Raw genomic sequence first — 15,299 nt, forward strand, 5'->3', positions numbered from 1 at the left:
TTTTTTAGATTTAATGCTAGCCGAACCGTAGACAGAGGTATGACCAAAGTTAATAGCAGTGCTGAATCAGTTCCTACGCTCCATATTCTATATTTTCGCCCAGAACTTCGCCCATTAGTTCCGAACTTCCACTTTCCAAGCTAAGTACGCGTGAAGAATTAACTTTCCACATTGAGGTCCAGGTGCTCTTCGGATCCAAAGTTAAGTCCGGCAAAATGATCCCGAGAGGAGATTTCCCAAATGAATGCGTCATGCTTCGGCCAAGATGGATGATGTGAAAAACTTAGCAGCAACTTTCAACTTTTGGTTCCGCCGGGAACTCAAAGCCATTGCTGCAAACTGGGGGTTCTGGCGGCTGCGAACATTATCAAATGAAGGTCGTCGTTTGCGCTGTCAGGCAAATTAACAAGTAATGAGAAGTAAGTAAGCAAGTTAACTGGGTAACTTCAAAAGTCAGTGTTGCAGGTTACAGGACGCCCCATGTTCATTTGGGATTATTGTGCCCGTAGTCATAAGAATTTTGGAGAGATTCTGACAAGCCAACCGGCGCGTTTGGAAAATGGCCTCGTCAAGTGGTTCATGCGCATTTCACAGCCTTCATATGCATTTGCGCAGTTCCGTCACCACCTTGTAACCCCACACAGGCAGAAAGTGAGACATGAATAGACCGTCACCTTTTTGGCCAACTTTTTGTTCTATCTATCATGGAGCGTCCTTTGACCTGCAACACCGGCTCTTACGCGTTTGAACGGCGTTGAATCGATCTCGTCCGATCGGCGCCTGTTTGGTGACGGCGACGGATACATTAAATATTGCACAGATTCCGCCTCAGGAGCAGCGTCCAGCGCCAGACACGAGTGTTCAGCAGCTACGCCATGGATTCCGCTTCAGGGCTGCTTCGTGGCCATCCTGTACTGCTTCATGAGTTCCGAGGTCAAGCTGGAGCTGAAGAAGCACTGGGCGACGTGGCGCTACGCCAACATGGGCGTGTCCGCCAACTCCGGCCGCAGCCGCTCCAACCACGGCAAGAGCTACAGGTAACCCGGAAAGGTCGCGGTCACCGCTCCGGCGTGATGCGCACCTTCGGTCACGCCGCCGCCAAGGGCCCGGCTCCTGCGGCGCTCCCCGTAAAGTGCTCCCTGCTCGTGGACCTATTGATCAGTCCCGCAAAGCGGTCCAATCCTGCCGCTTCCGGCGAGCTGGCCGGTCGCGCCCGAGCCGAGTTCCCAGAGGACGCCGCCATTCCAGCTCGGTCTGTGATGTACGACCGTATTAGATTCGCAGCGGTCCCAGAGGCTCGCACCTCACCGCTTCCGGAGGCCACACAAACTGTTTTATTGTGATGAATGGCTGGAGGAGCACCTTTGCCAATTCCTGGTGTGGTGAGACGTTCTGGCCTCGAGCTTTCGATGAAATTTAGTGGTGCGCGACGCGTCATTAAGTTTACACCAGCGCTCGCCTACATCAGCAGGACATTAAACGGTGCACATCCAAAATGTGCTTGGGGACGCTGTTCCACAGGTGCTCACTATGGCATAGCCGCATATTGCCGCATATGAAGTGTCTAGCGGCGAATTGATGTGCCCAGTGCGTTAAATGGTGTTCTCCGTGATAATCTCGCCAGCCCTGTCTCAAAAAGTCAGCATTCGGAAGCCGTGCTAGGTGGGCGGCGTGGCGCTGACCCGTGTCTGTTTGCCGCTAGAAGTATGGGCAGGAGCTCTGTGCAGAGCACTACTCTGATGGATAGGCCGTCGGAGACCGGACAGAGTCGCAACACGTCCCCGCTCGTCAGGTCTGTCACCGACAGGAGCTCACCGCGTCAGGTGAGGCGCCCTGACCTGACCTCACCTGATTTGACTCGACCCGACCCTACCCGGCCCTGCCTGACCTGACCATATCCGATCTGACCCGATCTGGCCCCGGCGTCAGCTGGCCTGACCTAGTTTGATCCATCCCGACCTGACCTGGACAGGGAGAGGACGAGAGAGGGGAGAGAGAGAGGGAGGGAAAGAGCGCGCTGCTTGTTATAATGTAGGCTGTGTTGGAGACATAGTATGTACGCCTTTATATGCTGAACGATCGGACCGAAGCTCCTCTTCTTAGGTAGACAGAAAATTGCGTTATTTGAACACTCATAGTTCTCCATGTGCGGGTAGAATTATACCAAGAATCCGCCCTCAGCTCATGTGGGATTGGGTACCATGTGCCAATCCTGTTTATCATAGTTGGAGGTTGATGGAGCTGGCCTGTTTACCTACCAAGATACCAGCTGGTGAGAAGCTCAATGGAAAGTTATTTCAGAGTGGGAAAGCTGAAAAAATGGTACATGTTTCCGTGATCAAATTCAGAATCTCTGCCCGGTATGCATCTAACACTGGGTGGTTCAGGAAGGCATGACTGCTAACGAGTGGTCCAGAAGGGAATGCCTTATATATATATATATATATATATATATATATATTTATTTATTGGGGGCATCGGGTGTACATATTATATATACCCAATGCTGTGTTGTTTGGGAGAGGACGTCTGTTGTGTGGCCGTGAAGAGTGCCGATAGTGTTGTGTGCCTGAGGGGTAAGCATGGTGTTGTGTGGCTCTGTCGCGGATGCCTGACATCGCGTGGCTCCAGTGAGCAGGCCTGGCGCTGTATGGATCTGGAAACGTCGGGTCCTACTGTGCGGTTCAACAGAGTACAGATGTTGCCGCGCTCTTCGGAAAAGCACGCGCAGTGTCGTGTCAATCGAAACAAAACGTCTTCCGCTGTCTACGTACAGCTCGGGTACGGTTTGTTGGAGACGGTTGAAATATACGTCACACATGAAATACTCCATTTCAAACATGCACTACGTTTGAAGACCTGTCTAACTCGACTGTCGTGTTAAGTATTGTCGCAATTTTTGCGCGTACTTTTTGGCCTCGCTACGCTTTATCGGCGTTGCTACTTCCATGCTGATGTTCTTCAATAGTTGAGGCTCTCGACTACAGCATCCCTCATTCACAAATAGCGGCTCCTGCTGCAGGGTCCGATCGGACTTCAGCCACCTCCGCCATTAGCGTCTTTGCAAAGGCAATTTAACAGCTGCCGCCCACGCGTTTGGCTGTAACAAACTCTCGGCCTGGAACTCGCCATCTTTCACCGGTCAAGGCGTGAACATTCATCACATTAGGAGCTGAACAATTAACTATAAATGATGAAAACCCGTGGGGTCCCCGGTTCTCGTCTTATCAGTCTTCGATTCTGTGCTACTTTGCGTTGACAAACCAACCTGTTGCGTGAATCGCGCTTTTTACTCTCGAGAGCGCCCCGCCGTTTAAAGATTGCTCGCAACGGTCGAATACATGAGCGACAATCATTCAGTTAGGAGCTTGAGTGAGACCACCCACGCGAGGTGAAACTTGGTTGTACTCCTTGCAGAAAGCACATGCTAATTGTAAATAATATGAGACGATGCCCTGGATCCCACCTGTTACACATTTGATTTGTGACAACGATGTTAGGGACGTCGGTACAGGAGCGCCTAATGGATGGAACGCGTGACAGTTTGCCGCAAAGACGAATGCAAAGAACAACTCTCGACAACTCTGGAAATACGATGCATATCGGCAGCTGAGCAATATTCAGCTGCCTGCTCCTGCGCTTCAGCTACACATTCCCACAGTCCTCCGCGAACCTTGCGGGGAGCGCGTCTCTGAGCGTGCGGCAGAGGTAGGTCACCGCGGCAGGGCGCATCGGGTGGCCCGGGGCGTTTCCAGCCGGGTCCTGGCGCCGTCCTCCGCGGTTTGCCGAGTCGTCACTCAATGTCGGCCCCGGCGCGCCAGGGAGGGGCGATGTGTGCTCGGCAGGCGGCGATGTGTGCGGCTCGTCTTTCTCGGGGGCAAGGCGAGCCGCGACTGCGCCGCTCCGCTTCCGGCTCGGCTCGGCTCGGTTCTTCGGACTCGTAATCGCCTATTGGGCGGCAGGAAAGGATTGGGACGGGATGGGATACCTCTGGTCGATGGAATGTGTCAGAGCAGCCTTTGTCCACTGCCAAGGTTTCCCTTCAGCTGGTGCTTAACTGGGCCCAGAGTAAACTCGAAATGGTAGCCGAAGGAGTTGGAGTATGGAATTGCGACCGCATGAAGGCTTCTCTTGTCCATTGCGAATTCGATTGACGAGAATGAAATGTTGGTTTACTGGAAGCGGAAAGCTAAAAAAATAGGCATTATCGTCGACCATGACGCATGCTCCCACGGTCGGCACTCACAGTTAACGGTGCAACTGTACGCCCAGAACCATCGCTTTCTTACAATAAACTTGCGAATTTTACCATTGCTTACACGTGTTGTAGAGCATTCGCAGAGCTGAGGACCAATTCCAGAGAGGACGAACTATTATGGATTTAGAGAACTGTAGCAGATTAGTTTCCCGCCTGTCTCGTGCTAAATCAAGATGCATTAACGTTCACTTCCTGGAAATGACTGAAAAGCAATTTAGCCGTGCGATTGAGCGATTAGGCTTTTTAGCCAGGGGTGACGCCTCACACACCCTCCGGACATTTCCTCTGGGACAAACAGGCATGACAGGAGGATAGAACGCTTCACGGATCCGATTAATCCGTTGATGGCGGACGGGCGTTGATCGGGACGGAGATCTGCTTTGTTGTACGAGTGTTTTTGTCTGATGACGCAGCCGTTGTCATTTATGGAGCGTGTCGTGATTTAATATAACACTATGTATTTATATATATATATATATACATATATATATACATATATATATATACATATATACATATATATATATACATATATATACATATATATACATATATATATATATATATATATATATATATATTAACCCACTTCTAATGTGTAATTTTATGTTAGTTTCTTGCAACAAAAAACTTGGAAATTATACCAATGCATGGGCAGAGTGTTGAGCAGCCGTGAAGCTGGTCGCGAAGCCCGCTCCCGAAAGGTGCCGTGAAGCTAGTAATCGTAGGCAGATACGCTTGCATGATAATGATTCAGGCTGGTGTCAGGCAAGATGTCGCCAAGACACTCAGACTATCATGCCGTGCAGTGAACACAGGAGGAGGTTTTCGCAGGGAAGAGTTTTCAATGCCGAGTAGTGCTCGGGCCGATCCTCGCGGATCAGCCGGATAGTGAAAATAGTGTGTGCCTAAACTGCACTGAAGCGAAATCCAACGCGTTGAGATTGTTGGTAAAAGTTCGCGCAAGGGGTACACGATGCTTGACACGACTGCTTAGCGTCACCGGAAACTCCTAATCAACCTCACGCATACAAAATGGCCAAAAAGGCAGCATTTTGCCGAAAGTACCATGAAAAAGAAAAAAGAATTGCAGTCGGAACGACTTTAATAGAAACGTTTGGAAAAACGAGTTCACGTCACTTCACGTCAAGTCGCTTTAAAGGCTGTCACTTCACCTCAAATCACGTCAAACGCTGTCACTTCACTTCAAGTCACGTCAAACTCTATCACTTCACATCAAGTCACGTCAACCGCTGTCACTCTACGTCTAATCACGCCAAACACTGTCACTTCATGTCGAGTCACGTAAAATGTTGTCACGTTACGAAACGGACATTGAGCATGGGCCACCGCAAACAAGAAAAGCATGGGTCACATGGTCATTTGTTTAATTACCTTGTTATTTTCTTTTATCGCCAACAGAGCAGCATTCCACTAACAGGCGAAGTCGTTTAAATTAAGATACAATACACACAATGCAATACGTACAGTACAATATAGATATACAAATACAATACAATACAATACGCACAGTACACAGTCGTATGAACATAAATGTAGGATGGCATATCCCAAAGCTAAGTGAAGATGCTACAGAGTTAAAGCATCGTTTAAAGCGTAAAGCGTCGTGATCGTTTAAAATCTAAAAATGCCAAAATTATCATGACATTTATCCGCACTAGTGTTCCCAACGTTTGGCAGTCTCCAAAAAAGACCGCTATGTACTGTCCGCACACAGGCGCGGGGTACAACGAGCAGAGTTCGGGTGCGGGCCGATCGAGGCGGTACAAGCAAGGGAAACAGCTAAGCAAGATTTGAGAGCTCAGTTTACCTTGGAAGATGTTTCTCAGAAAGAGCAAATCGTGCTGCACTCTTCGTGCTGCTATGGATGCGATTTTGCAATTCAGTTGACGGCTGTCATAAGAGAAGTTGTTTGCCTGGAGAATGTGTGAATAAGTAACCGAATAAGACACTTGGGCTGCACCCGATCGACCTGCACTATGTGAGAATTGGCTGCCTCCGTCCAGACCACGTTACAATAAATCGCACGTTTGCAAAATACGCAGCCATCACTGTGCTTCGGTTGAATTTTGACCTGCCGGTACTGACTTGGGTAAGAAACATAAGGAGCGAAGGTTAATTTTGTATCCAGCGTTATGCCAAGGTCCACAATTTTGCACATACGTTCAAGCTCAGTTCTATCGATAAAATACTTGGCTTGGACGGGAAGCACGCCTGAGGGTCACCGTGAATGTTTTACATTTAAGAGGGCCAAGGGTCATCCCCCATCTGACCGACCACGCCACTAGATGATCGACATCATTCCAAGGGTCAGCGCCCATCTGACCGACCACGCCAACGCATGATCGACATCATTACGCAGTAGCAGGCCTTCATGTCGGTCGGCATATTCATGCAAGATGGCGCGCCCGCTCACACAGGCTGAAAGAGCCCATGAGTGGCGCCGCGCCCGCCCGCCGAACACATCCTCTAGGACAACAAAGCCATGGCCGGGCTAAAGCTCTTCGCGGATTGGATCAATCGGCGGTGGTGGACGGATGCATCCGGCGGATTAGGCCGGGCGAGAAAACTTGGGCGGCGGCACACAGATTAGGACCGGACTGGGTTATTGAGAGGTTGTCAGGTTGAGCAGATCTAACGGATTGAAGGCTTGTTTAAAAGCACGAGGTGCTTACTGGTTTTATCATTCTCCCTGGCAACAAACCTACGATAGAAGCTTTAGTTCTACAAAGATGCTGGATTCAAGCATGGGTAATTTCAAAGCAACCCAGATTATTGATGTAAGCATGTCACTGAGTGGAATATCCAACAAAAGAGGCGTTTGACAATGAATGCTATTTAATAGGTACTTGCCAGTTTATCACCTCGGTGCCATGAAGGTGGCGGCGTGGACAGTGACTGCTTGCTAGTAATATGCCTGATACGCATTGTGAAAGCGTCATGCACAGCTTTATGATTACCGATCTGGTTCGTGGCAACAGGTAGAATTTTATTATTCATATTCTTTATCAACATTCACCCAGCGATGCCGAAAACGCCTGTACAGGTTCGCAACCATTTCAGTATGTTGTTTTTGGTATACTGTTATCGACACCAGTGAACCTTGCATAGTGCTACGCGGTCCGACTGACATCAATGGGATCTCTCTATGCTACTGAATCACTTCCATAGGTTACCTACTACGAAAGACAGGAGAAACGAAAATACAAGCAGCCTATCCCCACTTCAGTTAAAGACAGCCCGAGCTCTCCAATAACTTCCGATTGCCAAAATCCTTGACTAATATCAACGCGACATCATAGAGGTGCACGTAGATAAAATGTGATATTTTTCTACTGCACGTCCCACACATATCGTTATACATTGTGCCCGTACTGTTCTCTTGTTGCCTTCGACAATACACTTGACCAAGCCACGTGTCAAACTATCCCTGAGCCGCTTAGTGCGTTGAGGTCATACCTGCCGTGTTTTTTTAAAGCACAGCTACCCCAAGAGACCTACAATCTGTCCCCCCCCCCCCACATCGATTTTCTATTTATAACGAATCATCTCTGAATGATGCGAAGACCTGTCTTTATGTTATTACCTATGATTCGTTTTATTTAAGCATTCTGCGGATTTTAAAAGAATAAAAAGCAGTGTTATAGCCGTCGGTAGTACCAATGGCCTGATTCCTCGTTGAATAACTAGGACAACAAGTTTTTTAAGCTGTTGGATATATGTAATGCCCGTTCTACCACTGACGTGGAATTTCGCGATCGGATGACATGGGTCAGGGCTCACGCAACAAGCACTGCTTAGCGTGAGCTCTGGTCCCAGTCTTATCTATTTTCCAATTAAATCCTTTTAATTATTTCCTCGGTTCGGATTAAACCTGCATAAAAATGTGTTGTAAGAATGATGCATTTTGCAGTCCAGGTATTTGTAACTTTTGGTTGATGTGAAGATCTCTGTCATTTGACATTGGGTATCACCTCGAAAGGTTATCTTCAGAGGTCAGGTTTTTGGTCAGAGGTTTTTGAAAGGTGCTTCTGTCTACGCTGAAAAAGATTCTGATGCTTAAAAATCCGAAATCAGCCGTAAATTATGGGTGATATGGTCTTCCCTGTCATCTGATATTCAAGAGCGACCTGGAAAGGTCAGTATTTGTTGACAGATTCTGGTTTACGCTCTGAAGATCAATCTGACGTTTATCAGCTGATGATTTTTTATGACATATAGTTCCCTGGTATTTAACCATGAAGAGTGACCTCGAGACATGAGAAATACCGAAGGACGCTGGTTTGTATGCGGATGAATATTATGATGCTTAAAATCCCAAGTCAACCGGTAACTCTTGCGTGATGTGGAGAGCCCCATTCGAGACAAGCTAGCTCATTCGCTGAAATCGTTCAGTAGTCTTTGTGCGATGCTAAATTTCCCTTCTATGACCTTGCATTTGACCTTTAAAGGATGGTCTTGAGGGGCGATGACTTCTTTCGGACGCTGTTTTAGGCGCTGAGCACGATTATAGTCCTTAAAAATCCGAAAATAGCCGCTTTCTTTTGGGTGATATAGATTTTGGGTGAAAATGATTTATTAAGTTGGCTATGAATCTGATCTTGAAGAGAAAAGTGTCATTGAAAGGTCAAGACTATTCGACGGATGCTATACCATGCATAAGTTAAAATTCTTATGCTTAAAAATCCGAAATTTTCCGATAACTTTCGGGTAATATGGACGTCCTCGGCACTCGACCTTGATTTTGACCTTGATGTTAGGGCTCAAGACGATTATGATGCCTATCGGCCGACAAATTTGGTTGAGATGGAGTTCGCTGTCCCTTGACCTTGAATGGTGACACTGAAAGGTCGGGAATTTTGACGGACGTCGGTTTATGCGTTGATGAATATTCTGATGCATACAAATCTGAAACCAGCACAAAACTTTGTGGTGATATGTAGATTGCATTTCGGTCTGAAATTTTACAATAAGGGGTGATCTCGAGAGGACAGGACGTTTTTAGGGTCTCTGGTTTGTTTTGTTTTTTTTTTTTTGCTAGGTTTTGCGCTTAAGACGGTTCCGGTGCTCAGAAATCTGGAATCAGCCGGTGACTTTTTTAGTGATATGGAGTTGGCCATCACTTGCCCCTAAATTTACCCTTAAGTGTTTTCCGGGGAGGTGAGAGCTTTTTTAAGCCGCTCTTTTGTCGCTGAAGATGATTCTGATGTCAAACCTTTCGGAGGCGAATTAGCCGAAGACAATTCTGGTACTTAAAAGATCTGAAATAGGCTGATAATTTTTGGGCGGCATTGAGTGCCTGGTCATTTTACGCTAAATTTGACCCTGGAGGCCACGTGCTGTTGAATATTGAATGTCATATACAGTGCCCTCGTGCCGTTTTTAATTATCTGGCGTGTTTTCATCGAAATCTGAACACATAACTAAATAAATTGCTTATTTCACGGACGTACATAACCCCACCTTCTCTCGCTCAACCGAGTCATAAAACTCCTCATGTGAAAGAGTATGTACACCCCGCTATCTGACGAGACAGAGACACAGAGGCGCCCTACCAAACGTGTCCCACCTGTTGCCGCAGCTCAGCGTGGCCGAGCCCATCAAGGAGGTCAGCTGGGAGGAGTCCCGGGCGCCAGCCGACATCGCCCCGCCGGCCGTGGTGGAGGCGCCGCCGCAGTCGGCCGCCCTGCTCGTGCGCTACGACGGTCTCAGCGGCGGCTCGGTCCACATCGAGGCCGCACCGCTGAACGGCACCAGCGATGGCAGCCCGCCGCGAGCCTGAGCGCGCCAGGCTCGCGGCGGGCGCGCCACAATTGTGCCGTCCGTCGGCCTTTGACGTGCGATGTGACGCATATCCTAGCGTGGTGTTTGGTGTTATTGACTTCTTTTGCTGGCAGCGAAGACGCATGACATGTTTTGCAGTGATTCTGTTGTTGCTTGCTGGCCCGGCCCGTGGGCAGCGCTTGTTTCAGGAAGTGGATGCCCAACCCGAACTGAGTCCTTAAAAACCAGTCTTTTAGGTCCCTGTCCATGGTTGTGTCCATCGTGTGTGGCACTGGAAGAGTTATGTCAAGAACTCTTTATGACTAGGATCGTCTTAATCTAATCCCTATAAACTTCTTGACCCAACCCGCCACCCTAGGTTATACCGTTCGCGATCAGCTTCCTATCAGTCATAACCACCTTTTACCACCAGCTTACTGGATCCTGAGGCTTTAGATTAAGCTATAGAAGAAGTGACGGAGGCTCTGTATTTGGATTCAGTCGCTTTACCTTGCCCCCTAGATTCAGAGATTGCAGGATTCATAGATTCACTTCTTCGGCTCTTCATAACAAACGACTGGTGTTCTCCACCTAGAGACCGTCGCGGTTCTGGTTTCCTGTAACCAATCCACCCATACTCATGGGATTGTCCGTACCCACTTGCTGCCCATTCGCGATGAATAGGAGCAGCCCCTTACACACCCGTTTGCGCTTCTCCACCACTTAGTTTTAAATTATGGAGGAGATTCAGGAAAGGCTATACCCAAACCTATCCACATCCAAACTACCCAAACTGCAGTAATGGAAAAAGTTGCGTGAATCCAGGAAGTTATGTCCAAAAGAAGAGAAAACCAGTGCCAAGGTGTATATTTTCTTGAACTACCGATCCGACAAGTAACGTCTCACCCATCCCACAACTTGTAATTTTCCCAAAAAACTGTACCCAACCTCAACCCGTTAGGCAGTCCATATGGGTACCCATGGGTTTCCCCAACCAGGTAAGTTTTCTACCTTCACCCTTGGTATAGGCTCTCTTGGTATAGGCTTGGTATAGGCTCTCTAGTTGTCTTCCAAGCCGACACAAAATTACGGCCGGGCTTTTCCAAAGAATGGTGATTGTTGTTGACCTACGAATGCGTCATGTCATGAACATTCATTGATATGAAAGTCCAGTCATGGTAATTCGTAATAGGGACTTTTTAAAAAAAACTGTCAATATTTTTTGTCACTGAATGTTGACGGTAATCAGAAGCCGGCTTCAAGTGAGAATGTGTATTTCTCTTGTCTTCGTATTCGGAAGGTTCTGTAAGCACCGTGTTAGTGAAGGTCACGTAAGATTCAAAAGCAGAGCAAGGAACATTGAAATTTAAGAATAAATTCCTGGTTCAATTGAATAGAAGACCGTATAATTTTGACACTACTGTTGTTGTCCTTTCCTATACTCCGGCTGTGCAGAGCCGCATTGTGCTGGGGCCTCGTACGTAAATGCTGCACAATGCGTTCCTGCATTGCCGGTGTATGGAAAAAAGGAGCACCTGGCATTAGCGTCGTACTATGTCGTACTATAATACCCCAATACGGACGTGGCACAAAGTGTCGGTACCAAGGAAACCATGCAACACGTAACCGCTGTGGAGCTCAACGTTGGGTTCGGTTTCGGTATTTTAATATTCAGGTAGATATATTTAAATATTGTATGGAAATGTCTGGGTCCTTGCTTTAATTGTCCAATACAGTGCAATGCGACTGTATGGCGGGTGAGACGAACTTACACAGCTATTCAATGGGGGTCTGATCTGGGGGATACAGGGCCAAGGAAAAATGTCATCGATGAGATTGGCGTTGGAAATCGTTGTCGCTTGTCACATGCGCACACAAACGTCTTAAAGGATTGGGTGGAGCGTATTTCGCTCATTCAGGTCAAGCACTTAACGGCCGTTGCCATGCTACTAAAAACGTCTAGCTTGCTAGCGTCTTATAGTGTCTGTCCGGTTAAAAATGGTGTTCTACTCCATTGTTCCAAACGTTTTTGGACGCGACAGACACCGTCAAAAATAGCCATGTGGACTGACTCGTCAGAAATCCGCCGATGAAAAAAACTGGCAATGGGTTAGCCGATGCTATTCTTATTAACATGACAACCACAAGGATTGCTGTAAGACATCATACAACTCTGCAAACTTATCCTCAACCGTGGCGCAATACATGAGTGTAAATTTTACCACTCTGTTCGCAGCAGAACACTTCGTCGCCAATCACGTCACTGCAGCCTGTTTTATGACATACTCACAATCACCATAAGGTGACGACGTTTTTAAGTGATGTACCAGGCGCGTCGCAAAGATCTTATCCATACACGTAGTTTTTCTCTCCAAGTACCTACAGTTTCCCCTCCTAGCGCGTGGCTTATTCTATATGGGTGCCCGCGGTTTACCGACCCGTGATGTTCCCTCATTGTGCCCACGTGAGTGACGCAGCCTGTTAGCCCCGGCGCTACAACTGCAGCTGCTCATGCGGTTTGTGACAGCAGGCATCGTTAAAAGAAGCGTGCGACGGAGCACGTGTTATGTAAAGCACACCTCGGCGTGGTGCTTGCGAAAGCCAGATCGACTGGGGAGAGCGTGACAACTGCAGCTGTCCACGTGCTTGTGACAGCAGGTATCGTTGAAAGCGGCGTGCGGCAGAGCACGTGTTATGTAACGCACAGGTCGGCGTTATGCTTGTGAAGGCTAGATCGGCTGAGGAGAGTGACCCATTGCACCGCATTTGTCTGTGTTTTTGCGGCGTTCATCATGGTAGCAGTTGGAGGTGTTCGCGCAGTGGAGCGGTGCCTGTGATGACGGTTGGATATCGCTTCGCAACGCACCCCTGCACACCAAGGTGTTTGCGGCACCGATGACAGGGAAATACGGAAAACTGGCTCTCGATGTTATCATTGTATCGATTCAATACAAGATTTGTTTTCGTCATGTGGAACGCTCATACGTTATGTCTCGGTGATGGGTGCTGAAGGTAGTCTTCCGACACCACTTACTTGACGTGCTCGCCTCGAGGTTAAAGCGCGACCGGAAAACGCAGCGTCTTCAGCGCGAGGGTCCCACATTACTTTGGCAGGATGTGTGCTTATTCATGATCGGTACAGGTTTGTTTGTATAAATTATCCAAGGCTGCTCTAAAACTTAGGAGCAAAAATCTGAAAAGCGTCCGTTACATTCGAAATCTGAAAAAGGATGCAAAAGTTGGGATAAAGTTGCATTCGTTTATCCTTCTCTGACGTGGAAGACGAAATCATCTGCACTTCCCTATGTTTTTCCCGCATTTCCCTGTTTTTTCTCCGCAAGTGTGGGACCAGCGTCGTTCCACTACCTCACCTAAAGAGCGTTCTTGGTGAGTTTCTAGGGTTTTGCCAGAATGTAGAAGCTCAGTGTTCCCTTACGCGGCTGGCTAATGCGTATATTAGTATGTACACATTGGCCAATGGTCTATATCTTTATTGTCGGGTTTGTAAGAGGGGCCCGTAAATGTCGGAATTTTCGGACTATCGTGAGCGCAAAGACCCTGTCGGCGACAATTCAAGCTGTCGCCAGACTTAGCGCGTGGCACTGACCGGTCAGCTGGCAAAATGTCGTCGCGATCTAGCCCTGGCGGCCGGAAGGTCGTGTTCACGAGATTGGCCCCGATCCATCACTGGATTTCCGGACGCGGGGCCCGCTCCTTCCACATTCATGTGTCAGGGCCGCAGGTTCAGTCATATTTGAGACGCAAACGGAATGCCATAGCCATAGCGCTCTCAGTTGTCTGTGAGAGAGAAGCAAACGTTATTGCAACGCTATCCGCCATCTGAAGAGCACACGAACATGCTTGCCGTCTTAGCAGTAAATGAAAGGCAGAAACCTCTGGATACCTAGATGTTCGTTGCCTTAATCTAGCGAACGCGTAGAAACCCAGCTCACAAGCTGCAACGTCCACTGAGAACACCCGTCACAAAACCTACGTCGCCGATAGCGAAGTCAGCTCGTCCCCGTGTGAACCAGTTAGTGCTCGACCAGACGGTGATCAGGAAATGAACCATTCATCGAAAGCATGTTGATCAAAGACGATCTGAACTGATTCAGGCGAAAGCGAAAGGTTTTAATTGACAGTCGAGTTAAATTAACAAGATTTCGATTTTTCCAATGGGTCAATAAGTTCAGTATGACGCCAACATTTTCATGTCTCAACAGCGTAAGACGCCAGGGTAGAATCAAGAACATAATATCCAAACAACGCGTAGGCGTCGATCTCTGATGCCATCCGTTGACGCTTAGTCAGCCGGCCGGGCCGAGAGGGCCGCCGCCTGTAGCGTCGGTATCATGTTCACAGCCATGCCAACGCACACCAACAAACAGCCTTCTGCCGTCCGCGCCCGGTTCCTTTTTCTCTCTCTCCACTCTGTCTGCCTCTCTCTCTCTACTACTGGCTGTCTACTCAAAAGTAGACAGCCAGTCTATTTTTGAACACCGCCATGTTCACTGGACCAGTCTTCTCTCGAAAGCCGCCATGTTAACTGGCCCAGTCTTTTCCCGAAAGCCGCCATGTTATCTGGGCCAGTCTTCTTCCGGAAGCAACCATGTAAACTGGGCCAGTCTTTCTCCGAAAGCCCCCATGTTAACTGAGCCAGTCTTCTCCCGAAAGCCGCCATGTGAACTGGGCCGGTCTTCTTCTGAAAGCCGCCGTGTTACCTACAGTGAACTTAAGCTCTATCCTTCTGCTTCAAAATAAAAAGCAAGACAGAGTCAACGGTCTGTGGGAAAATACGCACGATCCGTACTGTGTCGCCGTAATAGAGCGGTTGCGCGCGGGTGTATGGCCATCGATCAACCCGCCCATGCTCTACGCTTGGTCGCACATCTCGATCGCGGATCGTATAACTATTTGGATCATCGTTATTGTCTTGTGTGTTAGTGCGCACACGGGTTTTCGACCAGTTAGTTATCCAGCCACCATCAAGTGTCGGTCAAAATCGTATAAATGCCACCAGTGATGATGGCGAAACTAGACAGAGAGAAATAAACTACTTTACCGAGATGTTTCGCAGGAACGAGTACTCAAAGGGCTGCCTAGGCCGGAAGTCCAAAGAGCGTGGTTGAAACGTAGGGCAGCTAAAGGAAAAGCGACAGCAACGGTATCACTGCCATACAACGGCTTGTTAGATAAGATCAAAAGAGTCTGTAGACAATTTAAAATTAGGACCGTCTTCAGAAGCTGCTCAGCGCTC

At 48.2% G+C, this 15,299-nt stretch overlaps 1 protein-coding gene across 1 annotated transcript in view; it reads left to right on the plus strand.

The window, feature by feature from the left end:
• LOC119097350 (secretin receptor-like) overlaps positions 1-10,061 on the plus strand; it is a 38,189-nt gene extending 28,128 nt beyond the window's left edge. The window contains exons 8-10 of the mRNA XM_037220397.1: positions 892-1,037; positions 1,703-1,823; positions 9,861-10,061. Of these exons, the coding sequence (XP_037076292.1) occupies positions 892-1,037; positions 1,703-1,823; positions 9,861-10,061 (468 nt within the window). The remainder of the gene's footprint in view (positions 1-891; positions 1,038-1,702; positions 1,824-9,860) is intronic.
• The last annotated feature ends 5,238 nt before the right edge of the window (positions 10,062-15,299 follow it).

The sequence above is a fragment of the Pollicipes pollicipes genome, unplaced genomic scaffold (assembly GCF_011947565.3).
Source record: "Pollicipes pollicipes isolate AB1234 unplaced genomic scaffold, Ppol_2.1 Scaffold_4295;HRSCAF=5057_pilon_pilon_pilon, whole genome shotgun sequence".
Taxonomy (NCBI): domain Eukaryota; kingdom Metazoa; phylum Arthropoda; class Thecostraca; order Pollicipedomorpha; family Pollicipedidae; genus Pollicipes; species Pollicipes pollicipes.